Source organism: Fusarium musae, chromosome 1 (genome assembly GCF_019915245.1).
Source record: "Fusarium musae strain F31 chromosome 1, whole genome shotgun sequence".
NCBI lineage: Eukaryota > Fungi > Ascomycota > Sordariomycetes > Hypocreales > Nectriaceae > Fusarium > Fusarium musae.
The window spans coordinates 4,197,581-4,218,432 of record NC_058387.1 but is presented as its reverse complement, the minus strand read 5'-3'; the positions used below and the strand labels follow the sequence as shown (position 1 = coordinate 4,218,432).

Sequence of the window (20,852 nt, the reverse complement as noted above, 5' to 3'; positions counted from 1 at the left end):
TCAGAGTGTGAGTTTACCGTTACGGACGTTTCCCGAACAATAAAAGTGATAAAGGTTGGTGGTTCGGGCGACGGGATGTTCAGAATATGGTTGCCAGACACAACCGTGACGACAAAATCGAGCTGATAGATCGAAGCCTAGACCGGAAAGGATCCACTATCAAAGGGCAGTTGGAGTTAAATGGACTGCTTCTGACTGGTTGGATTATGCTATATCTTGAACGCTTCCACAAACGCCGTAACGGGGAGTGGCCGACCAGCAATCAAAGAGGCAAAAAAGCCTTGATGGTAACCCCAAACCCCAGATTCCAGTAAGCGGCTATGATGAGGGGAAACCGCTCAGTTGGGGTCCTTTCACGTGGCAAAAAGAAAAGAAAAAGCAATTGTACTGTGTGATTGCTTGCTTGTCTGTCTTTCTTTCTGCATGCACGCGGTGATGTGAGGTCTCAAAGGGACAGTCAAGCGCTTTTGTCTAATGATCTGGTGTCCTTTATCGAATTTGGAGGTATGTGGTGCACCATGGTTAGAGGTGTCATGGGTGAGCTAAAGTGGACAGCTCGTAGAGAGCAGCAAATCGCAGCATCATGTGCCGCACTTGTCGTCTGGGCTGACGATGGTTGGCGAGGCTCATTCTTTCATCATTTCTTTGCTTCTCAAATAGTTGAGAAGAAATTGTGTTGTCTACCGGACAAGGACATTGCTGCGTCTTCTAGAAGTTGCCTGCCTGTGATACTCGAACTGTTGCCCTCCAGATATTTCTGCTTTTTCTTGGGGGCCCATCCATGGGTAAGAAAGACCATTACCTAAAGGAGCTTGTGATGCTTTTTGGTGTGCGGCAAGCAGAGAGCACATGCCGCAGGCAAACGACAGACTGGAAACCTACGATTGCCTGTGTAAGCTAAGTGTGTAATTTTCCGGGGTCCCTTGGCATTCCCGAGGGCCAACGGAGCCCGGCTGTCGATGGTTTTGGTAGTTCTGGATCTGTAACGGGTATAACGACGGAGAGATATTGGCACTCGATAGCCAGGGCCTATTTTCGGTTCGGTCCAAAGGACGGCAGTGGGAGAGCTTATTTCGTCATAGCTACCTACCTACCTATGCTCCAACACCTTGACTCCCTGGCTCCCGCAGTGGAGAGCAACACATCAAATGCGGGATCGCCGCAGCCGCGGCCGCATCCAGACGCCAGACTTTTGAGGTTCCAGTGCGAGTGGATAGAATAGGAACACCTGAGTTGACTTGAGCGGCATGTAGGGACTTTCTGTTGTATTGAAAGGGCTTGTAGATGTTTATTAACTAAGGCGGGTTTTTGAGGAGGACAATTGGTTGGAGGGGAAAAGATGGGGGATCTCGTGGGGTAACCCTGCCTGTCTTGCCGTAAACCGTACTTTCCTTCTCCGTAGTTACCTGGTCAAAAGGCAATAATATGTTCAGTCCTTGTCTTTCTGCACTAGCCATTGCAGTATTCTTCTGAGGATGAGTCCGACGTTGGTGAGCTAATGTGCTACTGGTTTCCTCTAGGATTCGTACCGACCCACGGCCATATGGTATGATGATTTGTACTCCAGGCGCCCGGCGTCTCGGCTGTCCTTAGAACACGGATCCGTCCTCCGTCTTCGGCTCCGCTCCGTCAGAGGCATCGGCCCGGCGCCGACATTTTTGTTAAAATGTTTGGCCATCCGCACATTTCTTTGGAAGCGCAATTCATATGGTTTACTCCATATGGAAGTTTGGAAACCTCTAGATGGTGACGTTTTGTGATCCTATGTGTCTTGAGATTGAATTATTGAATACATAACTAACCAGCCATGATGATTGATGGCTCTACTTTCCGAGTGCGATAGCTTTTTAGATGCCGTAGCCCGTACAATCGAGTTGTATTAGTACAATCCATCATCAAGGTCTCGTATTGAGATGCTCAAGTGAGTCGGCATAACATTGTTGAACAATATATCCCATAAGGGATAGCGATTCGAGCAATGCACTAACCGATTCTAGTTAGCCATTCGAGACTACATCTCGGTTCGAACACAGCCCTACGAACCTCATCTCGCATCAACTTACGGACAAATAATCCCACCGCGTTGGGACATTGTAGCACTTCTTATTGGCTTTGGTTTTTCGTATTCCTCTTGAATAGGAAACCTCATTCGATTGCTTGTCTTTGCGAGTTGCATGCTTCGCCTTCTCGACCCGCGCTCTACGCAACCTGCAACGTATGTAGATAGGAGAGAATGCGAACAATCAGCAATTATGGAGATTCCAATATTGTTCAGGCTGCCTCCAAGATGGATAAATATCAGAAGATTTCATGCCGCGATCTCGGGTCGATCATCATGATTTTATCTCCTCCTATACTCAATCGCCTCAACTGCGGACCATAGCTCAGTCTTTAACTGGCACAGCTCTCGATCAGCTTCTCTTACATCTTCTATAGCACTATGATCTCGTTGGTTCGAAAGGCCATCAAGGCCAGTCAGCAGCGCAAACAAGCGCAAACAAACCCGGTGCCAATGGAATTGCAAGAAACAGGATATGACGCTACCAGGCAAGCACCTCAACAACCACAATGTCGACATATGGAAGCGTATGAATCTTCGTCTGTGAAATGTGTTGCGTGTGCATCGGAAAAGAAGGCCGCGAGGATATACCGATGGAAGATTATCCTAGGCCTAGTGGCACCCTTTGCTCTTCAAGCACTCGACTCGACAATGTATGGAAAGATCTGAAAATTGCAGAATGAAACTGACATTTTCAAACAGCATCGCTAGTGCTCTTCCGTGGATTGCCTCGGACTTTGGGGAGATCTCACAGCTCAACTGGATCGTCTCAGCGTTCAACCTCACTTCTGCAGCGTTCATCCCTTTCTGGGCTCAAATGGCTGATGTATTTGGCCGCAATGCTTCTATCAATGCAGCCATTATCCTCATGCTCATTGGCAGTGCCTTGTGTACTGGGGCCCCAACAAATGCCTTCCCAGTTCTGCTTCTGGGTCGTGGATTTCAAGGACTTGCTGCTGCTGGCCTCAATGTCGTTGTCCGGACTATTCTTGCCGATAGAGTTTCTTTGCAAGAAAACGCAAAGAACTGGGCCATCTTCTCACTCGTTGGCGGTATCTCATATGGACTCGGCCCAGTCATCGGTGGTGAGACTACTCCAAACCATATCTGCTGTTTGAATACAGCTAACATCGACTTAGGATATCTCACAAATGCTGACTGGAGATGGTGCTTTGCCATCAACCTCCCTATTGCCGCAGTCGCTCTGATCATAGTCTTCTTTGTCCTACGCAAGGAGCTTCTCGGTCCTCAGCCCATCCCTGAGCTCAACGAGACAGCTGAAACTGGCCGGCGAACAAAATTCGTCGCCCGTCTCAAGACTGTTGATGTTGGTGGCCAGCTTCTTTTCATCTTTGGCTTTGGCCTCGTTATTCTGGCTTTGACTTGGGGTGGCGCGACATATTCTTGGTCATCACCCGCTGTCATTGTTCCTCTGGTGCTTGGTATCATCTTTGCTGGCATTTTTTGCTACTGGGAGTATCTCCTTGCCCCTGGAAATACCATGGCCGAGAAGCTGCCCTGGCAGAGAGCAATGCTCCCCTGGGAACTAATCTCAAATCGTGATATTGGACTTCTCTTCTACTGCGAGTGTGCCACAGGAATTGGCATGTATGCTGTAAGGCTATCGTTTACCGTTGATCGTTCCCTTTCTGACTTGTTCAGGTACTCTACTTCTGTAACATCTACTTTATTGCAGTCAGGGTAAGTCTTGTTCAAATCAACACACGAACTCCTTGCTAACGATGTTTAGGGTTACGACTCTGACGAGGCTGGCGTCCAGCTTCTCTACTTTGTCCCTGGTCTCGGAGGTTCGTTTCGTATGATATTTGTGACTTGAATTACGTATTAATACCTCCACAGCCGGTGTTTATATCTGCTCCTTTATGTGCAACAAGTGGCCTCGCATGACGTTTCCCTGTATCTTTCTAGGGACACTTACCGAAGCTGTCGGTCTGGGAGTTCTTGCATGGGCGATCTACGCCAACAGGCTGAGCGTCATCTATGGAATGATGGCCCTTGTTGGCTGCGGTAGTGGTATGCGTTTCATGGCTTCGCCACTTCACGGCATTGGTCTTTTTCGACACTTGCGTGCCTCCGTCATTGGGCTCATGGCGGTTGCCATCCCTTTTGGTGGTACTATCGGCTTGACTATCATGTCTACAGTCTTCAACAACACTTCTGGGCTGGACTCCCATAGCGACTTCAGCAGCGTGCATTCTTCCTCTGGTGGTGCAGCAAATGAACAGGCTGTTCATCAAGCCAAGATGGGTGTTGTCTGGGCGTTTGTCGCCATCACCCCTCTCGTCGCACTGGTGAGTTCAAAGGATTTTCCTCATATCTTGGACGGGAACTAATTCAGGGTCAGGCATTCCCAGTTACTTGGTTCATCGGAAACGTCAAGCTTGGACAAGGTCCCCCTGGAGAGGATGGTCCTACTGACATTGTGGTGAAGGGTTCCTATCTCCTCAAGCTAGTACGAGGCCAGGAAAAGTTGAAGATTGAGAAAAATTCATACAGGCTCAACAGCTCGCACAGTGGAGCATGGTCGGAAGCTGTAGCTTCTGATCAGGGCGTCAACGCCACGAGACCTTTGCAGGGCTCCCAGCAGGTATGACCCCATGGGATAGGACGAAGGCGGGTAGAAAGGTTCCACGGTTGGATATGATTTAGCGTTAGAAATTTCCTGTGCGAATATAGAACTGGATTAGACTCGATCATCATCGTTCCCGAGCATGCCTCTGGGTGTCTTGGGCCATCACTGCAAACAAATCTAGAACATGATTCATGCTACTAAATTACCTGATCAATTCTATCTAGTCCGTGAATATAAAAGTGTATCTCGGACTTCTCTAAACTATGATTCTTTACCCCAGCTGCTGGTGAAGGGGTAAGTGAGGTTCTCGAGCGGCATCACACTCGGCAAGGAGATAATCGAATGAATCTAAATTACCTATATAAGATGATGATTTTCGAAGAGCCTTGTGAATCAATGAGTACCAGAATCAACCTTCTTTGAAATTACCGAGGGACAAAGATGAATGTTTATATCCGCGAATCACCAACGGCTTGTGCGTATCTGGATCCAATTTGAAACCAAACAGTGATTCGCTGATAGATAGTGGAAGTTGGCGGAGATAAATCGCCTGACCTTGGATCTAGGAATACTCCATGCAGGGACACACTCTCTTTTCTTCATTTCTCTTCACCCCACTGACCATCACAGATCATTCGCTTTGTCATTCTTTTGGATCCTCTATAATCAGCTCATATCGTATCGTATAGTCCACCTCTGTCAACCAATTGACCGACACCCCTTGTAACCAATAATAAGTATGAGCGATATCAGTACCGAGGAAGAGCAAAGCCCAAACCCAACGTTTTGGCTCGAGTTTCGCACTTTTGACGATGGCCTCTCGTCACAAGTCAACTCGTCATCCACTCTCACCGAATTTCCTCAATTCGCACAACTACCGCCTGAGCTGCGTCTACGAATATGGTCGTGCCTCATTCAACCCCGCATCACCGTCGTCTGCTGTCTTCAGCGCGACGAACGGCTTGATCAAAGACTTGCTGAGCTAAATCAGCGGTCGCATGGAAGATCGGTGCCTGTGTTATTGCACATCAACCGCGAGGCACGATATCTAGCCTTGCAGCATTATGAGCTTGCCTTTGGCTGGCGTATATCCAAGCTCCTCTCAGATACGCCCGTATCTGAACCACCGCGCGTGTGGTTCAATTTCGACCTTGACGCTGTATATCTAGCAGGTGAACTAGAGGCATATGACATCTACGGTTTCAACTCGGCAATGGTGTATTTCTTACGGCGGGAAGACACCCGCAGGGTCAAGCATCTCGCCTGCGTACTCTCGGAGCTCGGCTACGCGGAGCAGGAAAGTGATCAGGTTTTTGGATGCTTGTGGCATGTTGTCGATGGCTTTCCGGCTGCAAAGAAGGTCCTGCTGGTAGTGGGTGAAAAGGATGAGGAGGCTTTGAAAGGAAGTAAGTTGTTGAGCACAGATAACGTGATGCAGAAGATATGGAATGGTTTCTTGGGTGGATCGGCAACCGAGACAAGTTCGAGGATGGCGGACAAGTCAATGCTTATGATCGAAGAACACGATCTACCGGGGTTCATTGCAAGGCAGTAGCCTGGTCTTGATTATAAGCGAAGCGAATAGGCGAGAAGAACCACGGAGTTACCTCAGTCTATAGGCAGTCTCACATGAGCTCTACCCCCATTGGATGCTCTCATCTTGCAACTACTGACAGGGGACGGGAAGACTATGTGTTTTAGATGGTGGGGATGGTGTAGGTAGTTATATTTAGAATAGAGCTCTCGAGTCTTATAACAGTTGCATTGCATTTGCCTTTACTGTTCCAACGTGTGGGTTACTTGTGGTGCAGCGGATCAAGAGCTCGATAGCAGTTTACCATCTCAAGTTAAATTTTAGCAAATACCTTGAGCTTATATCACTATCATGTTCAGTTCTGTCGTTCTTTGACGTTGAGTGACGGACTCGACGAAAACATGTACCTATCTAATAGTCAGTATCACGGTTGAGACGTCATATTAAACATCGGGCGATAATCGCAGCCTGAAGAAGCACATGCGGAAAGAGTCATCACGAATATTACAACAACAATTCAAAAGTCTATCTGTCCCATGTCGATCTATCACAGGAAAATCAGCAGACCTGAATCCTTCATCATAGTCCTGTCCAAGTGCTTTAAAATCGGGTGTCAAGGACTCTAGGGTAAATGCAGGTCAGAAGCGAGGATCCAGCCCTCAGGAACAAGAAAATACAAGACTTTAGAAGAGGATACTAAAATAAACTCAGTAGAGACTCCCCTAAACTTAGACTGAAATGCCCAAGTCTTTTCATCATTTGGCATAAATGTCTCAAGTTTTCTGACCTCCCCTAGCTCCCCAAGCCAGCTAGCTAATCATGCATAGACAAGCTGGTTTATAGATGGAGCTAATCACGACATGGAACCCCACACACGATCCAATTGTTTGGGGTCGCCTCCAAGCGAGAACAGAAGACGAGAGGCAGCTGACCCATAGTTTTAGAGAAGGCAGAAGAATAAGGAAGATAATGAAATGAGGCGAGTGTTAACAACAATTGGAACCACGATTGCCCTGCCAGGATGAGCTGTTGTGCTCTGAGCTACCTGTCCACCAGCTGTACCTTACAGCTTAGGTACAGCGGTGCCTTGATGATGCTGCCGCAGTGAAACCCAAAACCCAACGACGAGACTGATTACACACTACACACGCAATAACTTGAAATGGGCCTCTCAGGGGTTCTGCCGGTTGCCTGACAACCAGCATGCCCAGATAAGAAGCTGACTGGGCAGAGGGGCCCTCGAATTCCTACGCCACGCCTCAGCCCTGGGGTCTCGCGAGCCCAAGTGGATGCACAGAGGACCGTGGAAGCGCTAGGAAGACGAAGTCAGTTTGCTTGCTGAAAAGATGGAGGCAACGGAAAGGAAAGACAACAAAGGAAAGGGTTTGGAGATTTGGATCCACACGTAGAAAAATAATGGGGTCAACTGCGTAAAGATCATATGCTTTCATCACGGCCATCGACATACGGCGAGCAATTGAGCTTCAATGTTGGTTTGTTGGTACCAACAAGGTCATCAATTTCAGCCTGATAGACTACCTACTAGTAGTTTACGATCGAGATACTGTACAGGCAGGGTTATCGGTGATGATGAATCCCGAGGTAAGCATTGGTCACTGTACAGCAAGACAGGCTCGGGAGGCAGACATCTGACTGAGAGGCATCATGAGATTCAATTGATGGCCGTGACATGGTGATAAGATAATGTATGAATACTGTAGATACGTGGACCACACTACTGAAGCATCACCAAGCAGGAAAACAGCCCTGCTGCATCACGAATACACGCTGTGCAATCCAATCAGTTGAGCTTACTCAAGTGGCGGTAGCCAACACATGGACATCCGCTGTTTGATACCATGAAGAGGCACCAAAAGACCTGACCTGTCTCTGGTTGGACAGACGGGCGCATTCTTGACTCTTTCGGAGCAAATCTCAATATACCGACTTTGCCAAAGCCTCAATTATCAGAATTTTCCCAGTGATTGCCACAAAATTATCCAGTTTCCGTTATGACGCTCCATGATGAAGAGGCAACCTAGAGTTTTCGCAGTGCTAAACCCCAGGGAGAGAAGAGCGACAGAAGATGAGGGAGCGCCGTCTGAGGAGGGGCACGAAGAGGGGAGCTACCCGTCCAACATGAGGTCGATTGGTGGGGCAAAGTGTCTACCTGCTTAGGTAGTCAGGACATATGTTTAGGTGATATCTACACCACGAGAAATGTAGCCAGAACATCAAGCTCTAATCCTTGCCCGGATGCCCCGCGCTGGAAGATTTGGGAAGCAAAAAGTTTATGAGGACATGACATCAGTAAGATGAGAGCACAAGACAATCAGGCACAGGACATGGGGTGCGAGGAGAAGCCGTGAGATATAGAGAGAATAGACGGAAGCTACGGGAATAAACACGATGAGCTCTTGTGTCTTGATACCTCATCAGGAATCAGCCAGAAGCAATCAAAGATCCATCTCAGGTTGCGCATCGTTTGGGAGACGCAGTTTTTTTAGTGGGGCGAACCCAGATCTGTCTGTCTGCCAGGTGCACGCAGCTGCTAGACGCTTCTTTAGACCCCTCGCCCCTCCAAAGCACGCCCCCCAGCAACGCCTAGCAGCACCCAGAAAGTGGTAGACCCCCCTGCAACACCAGAGAAGCTCTCCAAAGTGGGCTCCTTTGGAACAGCGCAGAACCGCATCGAACCTTGGCACCCGCCTTTATTTAGATCCTTTTGCTCAACTCGCTCTGTTCCGTCTTTCTTTCTCACAACATCATCACACTCAAATACCCTCTCAAAAGTCTTCAAATAACCGCGATCCTCCATTGAAGCAACTGCGATTTTTTTCTTTTCCTTTTTCTTCCTACTCTACGACATAATCTTCACGCATTCTACACACAACACCACACACATCACACAAAATGGCTCCCGCCGTCGGTATCGATTTGGGTACCACGTACTCTTGCGTGGGTATCTTCCGTGAGGATCGGTAAGTTTTATTCCTAAAAAAAACCATTTATGAGTTGCATTAGGAGCATGACACTAACATCTTACCCCAGATGTGATATCATCGCCAACGACCAGGGTAACCGAACCACCCCCTCATTCGTCGGTTTCACCGACACCGAGCGTCTGATTGGTGATGCCGCCAAGAACCAAGTCGCTATGAACCCTCAGAACACTGTCTTCGACGCCAAGCGATTGATCGGTCGCAAGTTCGCCGACCCTGAGGTTCAGGCCGATATGAAGCACTTTCCCTTCAAGATCGTCGACAAGGGTGGCAAGCCCAACATCGAAGTTGAGTTCAAGGGCGAGACCAAGACCTTCACCCCTGAGGAGATCTCTGCTATGATCCTTACCAAGATGCGTGAGACCGCTGAGTCTTACCTCGGCGAGACTGTCAACAACGCTGTTGTTACTGTCCCTGCCTACTTCAACGATTCTCAGCGTCAAGCCACCAAGGATGCTGGTCTCATCGCCGGTCTCAACGTTCTCCGAATCATCAATGAGCCTACTGCTGCCGCCATTGCCTACGGTCTTGACAAGAAGGTTGAGGGCGAGCGCAACGTCCTGATCTTCGATCTTGGTGGTGGTACTTTCGATGTGTCTCTCCTTACCATTGAGGAGGGTATCTTCGAGGTCAAGTCTACTGCTGGTGACACTCACTTGGGTGGTGAGGACTTCGACAACCGTCTGGTCAACCACTTCGTAAACGAGTTCAAGCGCAAACATAAGGTAATTTAACCTCACCGGTCAAAATAAGGAACATGTAAGACTAACTCATACCAGAAAGATCTTAGCACCAACGTCCGTGCTCTGCGACGTCTCCGAACTGCTTGCGAGCGTGCCAAGCGAACACTATCTTCTTCTGCTCAGACCTCCATTGAGATCGACTCTCTCTTCGAGGGTATTGACTTCTACACCTCTATCACCCGTGCTCGTTTCGAGGAGCTCTGTCAGGATCTCTTCCGATCCACCATCCAGCCCGTCGACCGTGTCCTTACCGACGCCAAGATCGACAAGTCCCTTGTCCACGAGATTGTCCTCGTCGGTGGTTCTACTCGTATCCCCCGTGTCCAGAAGCTCATCACCGACTACTTCAACGGAAAGGAGCCCAACAAGTCCATCAACCCCGATGAGGCTGTTGCCTACGGTGCCGCCGTCCAGGCCGCGATTCTCTCCGGTGACACTTCCAGCAAGGCCACCAACGAGATCTTGCTTCTCGATGTCGCTCCTCTCTCTCTCGGTATCGAGACCGCTGGTGGTATGATGACCAAGCTTATCCCCCGCAACACCACCATCCCCACCAAGAAGTCCGAGGTCTTCTCCACCTTCTCCGACAACCAGCCTGGTGTTCTCATCCAGGTCTACGAGGGTGAGCGTCAACGCACCAAGGACAACAACCTGATGGGCAAGTTCGAGCTCACTGGTATCCCCCCTGCCCCCCGTGGTGTTCCCCAGATTGAGGTCACCTTCGATCTTGATGCCAACGGTATCATGAACGTCTCCGCTGTCGAGAAGGGCACTGGCAAGTCCAACAAGATTGTCATTACCAATGACAAGGGCCGCCTGTCCAAGGAGGAGATTGAGCGCATGCTTAGCGACGCTGAGAAGTACAAGGAGGAGGATGAGGCCGAGGGCAAGCGTGTCGCTGCCAAGAACGGTCTTGAATCTTACGCGTACTCTCTTCGCAACACCCTCTCCGACCCTAAGGTCGAGGAGAAGATCGAGGCTAGCGACAAGGAGACCCTCACTGCCGAGATCGACAAGGTCGTCCAGTGGCTTGACGACAACCAGCAGGCTACTCGTGAGGAGTATGAGGAGCACCAGAAGGAGCTTGAGGGCAAGGCCAACCCCATCATGATGAAGTTCTACGGAGCTGGTGGTGAGGGTGCTCCTGGTGGCATGCCCGGTGGTCCCGGCGGCTTCCCTGGTGCTGGCGGCCCTGGTGGTGCTCCCGGTGCTGGTGGTGACGATGGTCCCACCGTCGAGGAGGTCGACTAAATTCTTTGATACCCCAACAATATCAGTCTCGACTTCTAGAGTTGTCATGCGTCCAATGGTACAATGCGGAGGCTAGGGGTTTCATGGGATATGATGAGATTAGATTTTCCTGTTTTGTTTTTGCGACTTTCACGGTTATGAAAAAGCTCGGTGGTTTTTACCCAATGTATTTTAATGAATCGATGAATCAAGATATTCACAATAACTACTCCTTTGCCTTTTCCCTTGTGTCACATGTCTTTCTCGTTGCGATTGGTGCAGCACCCACCTCTTATGACGTGCTCATAACCTTGGGTTTGCTACACAACATCTTCATGGATGTATGTTCCATGGTGATGCCCGGACTAGGGGTGGAAAGAAAACTCAGGACCTCGACCCTAAGCGATAAAAGTGTGTAGGTAAATCTAATCTAAGCTTAGGGGACTTCTGCTAAGTTTATTTTAACCACGCCGCGGAGAAGTCTCTGAATGGTCCGCAGGATTCGGATCACTTACTATCAGGGAAGGGTAGCAATCTTTGCCACAGAGAATGATTACAGAACTTGGTTAGGAAATTGGAAGTTCTCTATTAATACAAGAGCAAGTTGATCAACTTCGTGGCTCAACAGGCTCATTAAATACTGTCCCTTCTGGTACTTTGTCCTCTCTACTCTCCCAGACATCTTCACTACTCGGTTTCCCAGGGCCATACTTTGTAAACTCCTTCGCACGATAATAATCCCTGATGGCCTTCTCCCGCATCTCAGGAGAGTAGCTCTTGGTACGCATGCAGAACCAGAAGTCATCCCAATGCTCACTGCATGATCTCATCTCACCGTAGCGATACACGGCATTGAACTGTCCGCCCATCGAGTTGCATGCCCATGCTTGGTCGAAGGCCTGACGACAGGACATATCTGTTGGTAGCAGGGCTTCGGAGAGGGCGTCACGGGGAGGAATATCGGCGGGTGTAGGGGTGGATGAGCGTGTGGATTTCTTGAGAGTGAGCCATGATGGTAGTTTGGAAGACGAATTTTGTTGTTGTTGGTCTTCTGTTGTGGAGGGTTTTGCGTTCTTCTCAGCTTCAAAGAGATCGATGAACTTTTGGATTTCAGGATCGGTATTGGAATTGGATGGGGCTGTTGTCGAAGGATCCGAAGTTGTGGATGTGGTTGCGGTTGCGGTTGTTGGTGATGCGACAGGATGAGTCTCTTTAACTGGTGCAGCTGACTTGCCCTCGCTAGGAGGTGTTGAAGACCATAGCCAACCCATTGCGACGATTTATAAGTGATCGATTCAACTGAATATCTCGTTTAAGCCCCTCGTGATGGTTGGTGCGAAAAAGCTCAGAGTTTCGTGGAGATGGAAGAGAGTATATCGATGTCGCAAGGGAGTGGCGTGTTTGAAGCCTGAATCTTTACGAATACAGAACCGACTGTCCAATTGAAGCGATATAATTTGATTTGAGTCTTGGTGGAGCGCAGATTGTTCTGGATATTGGAGATTTGGGTGATGAAATGCGACGCTGAGAGGGATGCCGAGGAAAAATAGATCTGCCGTATTCCCGACGAGATCTGCCTAGGTAGGTAACAAGGGACTTCAAGGTTATCATATCGTAATTCTTCTATAAAAAGAGTCAATGTGCTATTCTAGGCCGTAGCATATGGATTTTCGGGTCTAAATATTATTATACTGTGATCTAACATATGTACGTGTGAAGGGTCTGATGTCTGCCCTGATACGGACAACCGGGCTTCATTTCTCAACATACCTACTATACTATACTCTGATGGGAGATTAACAAAGACTCCTACGAATATGAAGCTCTAAACAGTAATTAACTTGGCCTTTCTGGCTTATGAATATTAAATAGGGTTATTTCTTAGCGAGTTTTGTGAGGTAATTGAAGCATCATCGTGATCTCTATATCATGGATCGGATCATGAATTGCTTGGTGGGGTTGATCTTCACATGGGTAGGCATATCAGCCGCGGGCCAAAAAGGAAACAAATACTTATTTTGAGTTATAAGTATATTATGACTTCCATCAGAATAGCATAGGTACTTACTTACTTTAGTAGTTAAACATTAGATTAAGCCTCAGGGGAATAATTTTATTGTTAGATATACAAACGTGCTTCATAGTAGCTCTTTATCTCAAGGCATTCCAAGTCGAGTCGAGACTTAACTGCCATTCTCAGCTTATGACCTCATTGGAGGAAGCTAGCTGCAATGCGACAGCTCCAAGCTAGCCCTTCCTGCCGACAATTCTCTACCCTAATCAACAAACTTGATCTCTTCACGAACTGGAGAATTCTCCCATTCTCCCAACCTGACCTGTTGCAGTATGCGCGCTATTGGGATCGAAGCATCATGATTTCAAGCCGAGGTCTTGCAACGGCGGCACTTTTCGCAGCCCGCCGGCCCCTCATATCATCGAGATCCCTCGGGTGTGGCTTTGCAGCAGCTTCTCTTCGACAACGGCTCGGCCAAAATGCGATAAACCGACCTGTTAGTCGCGTGTGGGAGAGCACAGTTATCAACCCCGAGGAGGCGGTTCCCCCAATTGCACCCGAAGAAGGTGCTGACAAGAGTGGTCATATCACTACACAATCCAATGAAGCCATTCTCTTTTTCGATAGTGAGTCTCCTCATAAACGAACCATCGCCTGCTTGTCAGCTGACATGGAACTCAGATATCTTTCCTCTCAAACTCAGCAGCGTTCTCATGCGTCCTTGGAAGTCGGACAACGACGTATCGGATTTACTCAGGCGATTTGAATCATCCTCCTTAGGCATTCTCGACCCAATTCGCCTTGTCAAGACAGCTATTCCAGAAGACCTACCGATAAAGGTGACCGAGATCTTACCACGGCTCAAGGATGGAGGTGCATATGTCAAATTCATGCATGACTCCAACATAGACCCTGCCGAAATTGAAGGTATCTTTTGCCCTATCAGGATTCACAAACGCATATACTTACTCAGTTCATCTATCAGCTCAATTAGCAACTCGATTGAAAGAGAAGCCCATAAAACCTTGGTTCTCCATCTTCCGTCCTGTCAACGCCCGTCTCGTACAGGGCACGCCATGGTTAGAAGACCTGTACAGATACCCTACAAGCTTCATCAAAATCGAATTTGTTCCTCCAACTCCCGGTACCACCCCTGAAGACCTTCCCGAAGAGACGCTGTACTCTTTATTCCGCAAATATGGAAAAATCGCAGATATTATACCACAGCCAACCGACTCAAAGGTCACGCCACGATATGCCCATGTCATGTTTCCTGTAACAAGAGACGCAATTATGGCTCGCAACTGCATGCATGGGTTCATTGTCAACGAGGTCTTGGGAGGTGGCAAGAACGGAACTAAGCTTCGCCTGTCCTTCGAGAAACGCGTCAAGGCTCATAGTATTTGGAATTGGCTGACAAACCATCCACGTATTGTGATACCCGTCTTTGCTGCTCTCGTAGCTGGCCTTTCGGTTCTGATTTTCGACCCCATTCGGGAATTCTTCATCAAGCTTCATATTCAGCATTCTCTAGAGTTTAAGGACTCTCGAATCTACAAATGGTTCAAGAAACAGTCTGGCAACTTTGGCTTATCAACCAAACCCAAGGGAGGAGATGGCCTTGAGGAAGTCTGGAATCACCGACGAGATGCAATTGACAAAGTGCAAGGCTGGCTTGATGAAACATCTGACACTTTCATCGTTGTTACTGGACCCAAGGGCTCAGGAAAGGTTGAGATGGTCATGGATCAAGCTTTGGAAGGTCGAAGGAACGTGCTCAAGATCGACTGCAGACGAATTGTAGAGGCCAGGGGTGAGGCGGGCACTATCAAGCGTCTGGCTACAGCCGTTGGCTATCGTCCTGTATTCTCATGGGCCAACAGTATGAGCAGTATGATCGATCTTGCTGTTCAGAGCACAACGGGAGTCAAGGCTGGCTTCTCGGAAACTCTCGAGTCTCAGTTGACAAAGATCATGCAAACCACGACCGGCGCCCTCAAAGATGTTGCTGTTGGCTCTCGTAACAAGAAAGATAGCGACTACAAGCTGTCTGAGGACGCTTGGCTGGAAGCTCATCCCGAGCGTAGACCTGTTGTCGTTATCGATAATTTCCTCCACAAGGGCGAGGAAAACAGCATCATCTACGACAAGATAGCTGAGTGGGCAGCGACTGTCGTGCAGAACAATGTCGCACATGTTATCTTCCTTACCACCGACTCGGCCTACTCAAAGCCTCTGGATAAAGCACTGCCCGACAGACTCTTCCGTACTGTTTCCCTTGGTGATTTGGCGCCCGAGGTCGCAAAGAACTTTGTTCTTAGCCGACTCAAGGATCAACTCGCCGCTGACGAGAAAGCACGAAAGGAGCAAGGGGATGAAGAAACCGAAAAATCACCTATTCCACGCCCAAATATGTTTGAGCTTGACCAATGTATCGACACTCTTGGTGGCCGTCTCACAGATCTGGAGTTCCTCGCCCGGCGCCTACGAACTGGGCAGTCTCCCAAACAAGCTATGGAAGAGATCGTTTCCGAGACAGCTACTGACATTGTTCGTATCTACCTTCTTGGCAAGGCCTCAGAGATCGAGGACAAGAAATTCTCTTCTCAACAGGCTTGGCATCTTATCAAGTCGCTTGCTCAAACCCCCAATCTACGTTATAACGAAGTCACACTCTCTGCGCCATTCTCCTCCGCAGCACCCCCGGCTGCCTCAAATGCTGATGCCGCCATTGATAGCCTCGTCAGCGCCGAGCTCATCGCGGTGAAGACGCACCAAGGCCGGCCCATGACAATCACAGCTAGCAAGCCTCTGCACCAAGCTGCATTTTCGGTCCTTCTACAGGACCGTGTCCTTAGAGCAAAGATGGACTATGATGTTCTCAGCGATTCGTCCAAGGCCGAAGCTCGCTCAATCGAGAAGGTTGAAAACGAATTATCTCTTCTGGGCAGCTTGCCTCGCCAGACAGCAGAGACAGCAGGACGTATCAACTTCTTGCTCCGCAAATTGGAAGATAGCCAAGCCAAGATCACTAAATGGGATAAAGAAATGACCACTTTGAAGAAGCTTCTTAGCGAGGAGTTTTGATCATGGGTTGCATATGCTTGGGAAGGCTTATTTCGATTTGTAACGACTCCTCTCTAACTATTGTCATGCTATATCAGAATAGGAATATCTGATATTTATCTAAGTCTACTAGAATTTTCTAAGACCCGGAAAGGTGCTTATGAACAATGTTATTATCTCACAATGGTGCAGCAGTGGTATTGCGTTTCGGGTATGGTTTGTAAGAATCTTGCAGTAAAATTGAGGTTTCATCTGTCATGAATGGTATACAACTAAACAAGCCCTTAATCGAACATAAATCATGAAGCCGGTCAACGGGCGTCTCCTCCAAGGCAAATCCGACATAATGAACCTCCGTGTCCATGCTTTTACTTCCAAGGATGCTCACAAGTAAACGGTTGCTTTTTTTTTTAAAAAAAAAGTTACACTCGTCAACTTTGTCATGGTGAAACAAAGTGACAATAGTTCACCATTGGCATCCCACAGCCTTCTCTATATTAATTAGTCCTAAGCCATCATGGACATTTGCGATTGATCGGGTTCCGCTGGTTGAGCTGATATTTCACACCCTTGAGTGAAGAATATGCGAGAATCTGTATCGTAGTCGTTTGTTATGCTGTAGTAGTTTCCTAATCCACAGTCAGTCACTCAGCTGTTGACAAAAAAGGGGGAGCAAGTTGACATACCTCTGGGAACAAACCACATGCCTCCAGCGCTCAGTCGAAATGAAGCCTCGTTCACAGTGACGAGCACCTTTCCAGTATGTACAAAGAAGACCATGTGCATCTTTCGCGAGTTCTTTGGCCTCTTTTCAGAGCCAGCAGGTAGATCAACGACACCAGCACCCATGAAAGGGGTTGTGAGTGTCTTGGCCATGCGGAAAGACACATTTTGAACAACACGAGTCTGAATAGCTTCGCCCGATATGGCAACCCGATCCTCCATAACCTCAACTGGTTCTTCGTCTCCAGGAGGATTCGTCTCGTGCTCAGGCTCCCACAAGATGACCTCAGCGTTGACAACACCAGGATTCAGCTCCCACTCTTCAGGCTCAACCACTTCAACTTCCCGCACAGCCTTGGATTTCGGCCTTCCACGGGCTTTTGTCCTAGGCTTTGCAGGCGGCTCTTCTTGAGGTGCGCGGATGATTTCTTTAATGGTCGACAACACAAAGCGGTCACGGCCAGAGACGTCCTTAAATTCCTCTTCCTCTTGAACCACCTTGTCGCCTGCCCACCAATTTAGGGGTCTGAATGAGTGTCTCCCAGATCTTGTCGTCTTAACTTCGTCAGGGTTATGACGAACAGATACCAGGCCTCGCTTCTTGGGCATTGGAGGTCTATGTTGAATTGCTGCAATTGATGTATCTCCAACATCACTTGTGGTCTGTGGTTTCGGTTTTCGCCCAGGTCTCCCCCTAGGTTTTGGCTCGGCTGCTGGCGCTGACTTGGCTGGTTTCGGTGGTTTCGAGGCTTCAGTTCGTGGTCTCTTGGCTTGTCTGGGGGACTCTTCAGGTTCAGGTTCGGGATCTGAGGCTTCTTTGTCTGACTCTTCATGCTCCTCGGCCTCTCCTGGTTCCTCTGGCGCTGGTCGTTTCCGTGTTTCGGGAGCGGCTGACTTCTTAGGTTGAACAGCAGGCTTCGGTTTCCGTCCCCTTCGGCCCTTGCCTGGCTCCTGGATCTCTTGGGGCTCCTCTTCAACAGGCTCCTCCCCCACGGGCTCTTCTTCCACTGGTTTGGCCTTCGCTGGCCTTCCTCGTTTCCCTGCCTTTTTGGGTTCTGGTTCTGCACGTTGTGACTTGTCTTTGGCTGATGCTTTGTTGGTCTTAACAGGCTCCTGCTCCGGCTCTGACTCGTGCTCTGAAGAGTGTCTAGTCAGGTCGTCAACCAATTCAAGAGATTTATCGAGAAGGTCCATGTCATCCCCAACGTCGCCCGCTTCACTGGCTTCTGGCGCATCTTCCGTTTCATCGGCGTCTTCTTCCTCGTGAGTGCCGCCATTGACTCCATTCGCTGTAGCTTTCCCGCGCAAAGAGGGCTTTGCTCCAAAATCGATTTTCCGGGTCACAGTAGCGTCGCGATCGTTGGAAAAGGGTGGGCGCGTGGGCGAGGAGAGATGTTCGAGGTTCGGATTGCGTCGAGGGGAAGACATTAATGTAGTCTTCACGGGCGATCGACTTCGAGGGATGGGATACTGCCTATTTTCCCTAAGCACAGTCTGAGGTCCCGGCCCAGGGACTAGAATGGTGTCAGTTAATGCATCGTATGGTTGCAGACATTTGCGATCGCACTTGTTTCAATATCCATATCTTCACTGCCAGCTTCGTCGTCGTCGTCGCTCTCGTATTGGTCGTTCCTTGGCGCTTCATCCTCGCCCTCATATCTTTGGTCAGATCCGGTTTCTTTTTCTAGTGGAGAAGAAAGAAGGTCGTCCAAAGGTTGCATGCCATATTCATCGCGATTACCCGTGTCTATCAACTCGACACCAGTTTTGCTACAAGGACAATTAGACCCTGCATAAATATAGGCAACGGTGGAATCTTGCGCTTCAAACGCGCAATATGAACTCACCGACCACGCTCGCCGAGCTTGTAAATGGCCTGCGGTTCAGCAACTTCGCTGCGCCTTGCGCCTCGAGGTGCCATTTTGTTTGTTTTCCTCCTAAATGTATGCTGCGTCTTCTTCTTTTCGTGAGAAAGAATCTCTTATCGCGACGTCAAAATGTATGGGTGCGATACAATGAGAATCGGAAACAAAGACGCGACTGGTGGTGACGCGGTTGTGAACGTTGTTTGGTGGTGACTTTTAAGCGGCGCGCCCAAGTAATTGGAATCGTGCGGTCCCCGCCTGTAGCTGGGGGGTGTTAGAGGGTCACAGTTGATTTGACCAGTGAAATCTTACATGAGCACCGTGGGCTTACATACTTAGGTAGATGTCCTTTTGCATGATAGGCCATAAATTGCCCGGTCCTTTGACTGCATGTGTAGTTCATAATGAGAGAAGAACTATGCCGCAGGTTAATTATTCACTTTTCGTTGATCTATACTCCGTCAGGAGCTCGATCAATCTGTTGTGTTCATCTTTGAGGTGGTTGACTTGATACTTTCAGTTTGCTGCTGCATGTGGCTTGACTTAGAGTGGCGCGCCGTATAAGTGAGTACGTGCGTGCGTGCAGTGGCTTGTTTACTTGCTTTCAACGGGCATCAAGGGCAATATCAGATAACATGACTCCAAGAAAATAAATTATAACTTGCAACTCGAATTAGGCCAAGCCAATCGTACATCTCCCATGACTTACAATATGGAGCTTGCCATACCTGCCTTTAGGCTGGTTGTGGTACTCGGTAGTCAAGTGCTTATAGGTATAGCTAGCTAGCTCCATGGTCACTATATAAAATATGGGGCTTGGGTGCTTAACGCGTCTAGACGCGTCTCCTTGGACCCTCACCACCAACTTTCTCTTTACTTCAACTTCCATGACAACCAGAAACGTCGAAACGATCAATTGACAAGTCTGTTGCCAAAATTTCAACCTACAGCATAATAAACTAAACCTTTTACCATCCATAAAATATCTCATAATGACGGATTCACCAGCCGAAGACGTCCCCGAGACAGTCGCCCGCTCCTCGACAACTTATATCCCACCCTCAGTCCATGGTGAAGCCCTTCTCTCAGGCTCATCATTCAACCACTTCTCCGCCGTTCCCTCCTCCCTACTTCCCAGCGACCCTTCTGATCCATCCTCAGCAACTCCATGTTGTCTCGGTGTCGACGAAGCCGGACGTGGCCCTGTTCTCGGCCCCATGGTCTACGGCGTCTTCTTCCTCCCCATAGATCTCTCTGATTCTCTACTTCGTGAGAAGCATCACTTTGATGATTCCAAGGCCCTCACACCTGCTTTTCGCTCAGACCTTATGCGTACACTTTGCACACCTGGCTCGGATCTCCACGACTCTTGTGGCTGGGCAACGGCCTCGCTATCGGCAAGAGATATCGGCGCGAACATGTACCGACCTACAAATGCGTATAACCTCAATGCACAAGCTATGGACGCCACGGTCGATCTTGTAAAGGCTGTGTATGCACTGGGCGTAAACATCCAAGAGATTTACGTTGATACAATTGGCCAACCAGCAGCATATCAAGCAAAGCTGCAGCGCGTGTTTCCTACAGCCAAAATTACGGTTGCCAAGAAGGCGGATAGTTTGTACGCCTGCGTCAGTGCTGCATCAGTATGCGCAAAGGTCACTCGTGATGCCGCGCTCGAGGTTCTCTTTGAAGCGAGGGCGGATGAGGATGAGAAGGATGGCGAGGGTATGGCATGGGGCTCAGGATATCCATCTGACGGACGCTGCGTTGGATGGATGAAGGGCAACATGCATCCTGTTTTCGGATGGGGACCGGAGTGTCGGTTCAGCTGGGGAACAGCAAAGGACATGCTTGAGGCCAAGGGAAATGGTGTCAAGGTTGAGTGGCCACTCGAGGATGACGGTGAGACGAGTAGGCTCACCGATTATTTCACCTCGGGGGACAAGGATAAGGAGTCATCGGAGCTGGGCAATTGGTTTGGTACGTCGGCTGGCTTGGAAGCATTCTAAATACCCCCAAA

The 20,852-nt window shown here is 48.9% G+C and overlaps 7 protein-coding genes across 7 annotated transcripts; 5 read left to right on the top strand and 2 right to left on the bottom strand.

Annotated features, from left to right (window-relative positions):
* Window positions 1-2,440: 2,440 nt before the first annotated feature.
* J7337_001271 (uncharacterized protein) lies at window positions 2,441-4,673 on the top strand (the record flags this gene model as incomplete). Its single annotated transcript, XM_044819014.1, has 7 exons — window positions 2,441-2,712; window positions 2,762-3,144; window positions 3,199-3,674; window positions 3,722-3,760; window positions 3,810-3,867; window positions 3,920-4,371; window positions 4,419-4,673. 7 exons carry the CDS (start codon window positions 2,441-2,443, stop codon window positions 4,671-4,673), a joined length of 1,935 nt encoding a protein of 644 aa, XP_044686716.1.
* Window positions 4,674-5,391: 718 nt separating this feature from the next.
* On the top strand, window positions 5,392-6,207 carry J7337_001270 (uncharacterized protein; the record flags this gene model as incomplete). The annotated part of the gene is made up of 1 exon (XM_044819013.1): window positions 5,392-6,207. One exon carries the CDS (start codon window positions 5,392-5,394, stop codon window positions 6,205-6,207), a length of 816 nt encoding a protein of 271 aa, XP_044686715.1.
* A 2,892-nt stretch (window positions 6,208-9,099) lies between these two features.
* On the top strand, window positions 9,100-11,182 carry HSPS1 (Heat shock 70 kDa protein; the record flags this gene model as incomplete). Its single annotated transcript, XM_044819012.1, has 3 exons — window positions 9,100-9,167; window positions 9,238-9,913; window positions 9,968-11,182. The coding sequence occupies 3 exons, from the start codon at window positions 9,100-9,102 to the stop codon at window positions 11,180-11,182; spliced, it is 1,959 nt and encodes a 652-aa protein (XP_044686714.1).
* A 587-nt stretch (window positions 11,183-11,769) lies between these two features.
* On the bottom strand, window positions 11,770-12,432 carry J7337_001268 (uncharacterized protein; the record flags this gene model as incomplete). The annotated part of the gene is made up of 1 exon (XM_044819011.1): window positions 11,770-12,432. The coding sequence occupies one exon, from the start codon at window positions 12,430-12,432 to the stop codon at window positions 11,770-11,772; it is 663 nt and encodes a 220-aa protein (XP_044686713.1).
* Window positions 12,433-13,392: 960 nt separating this feature from the next.
* Window positions 13,393-16,262, top strand: J7337_001267 (uncharacterized protein; the record flags this gene model as incomplete). Its single annotated transcript, XM_044819010.1, has 3 exons — window positions 13,393-13,801; window positions 13,857-14,102; window positions 14,149-16,262. The coding sequence occupies 3 exons, from the start codon at window positions 13,393-13,395 to the stop codon at window positions 16,260-16,262; spliced, it is 2,769 nt and encodes a 922-aa protein (XP_044686712.1).
* Window positions 16,263-16,748: 486 nt separating this feature from the next.
* J7337_001266 (uncharacterized protein) lies at window positions 16,749-18,885 on the bottom strand (the record flags this gene model as incomplete). Its single annotated transcript, XM_044819009.1, has 4 exons — window positions 16,749-16,870; window positions 16,928-18,478; window positions 18,532-18,734; window positions 18,812-18,885. 4 exons carry the CDS (start codon window positions 18,883-18,885, stop codon window positions 16,749-16,751), a joined length of 1,950 nt encoding a protein of 649 aa, XP_044686711.1.
* A 936-nt stretch (window positions 18,886-19,821) lies between these two features.
* Window positions 19,822-20,841, top strand: J7337_001265 (uncharacterized protein; the record flags this gene model as incomplete). Its single annotated transcript, XM_044819008.1, has 1 exon — window positions 19,822-20,841. The coding sequence occupies one exon, from the start codon at window positions 19,822-19,824 to the stop codon at window positions 20,839-20,841; it is 1,020 nt and encodes a 339-aa protein (XP_044686710.1).
* Window positions 20,842-20,852: the final 11 nt, after the last annotated feature.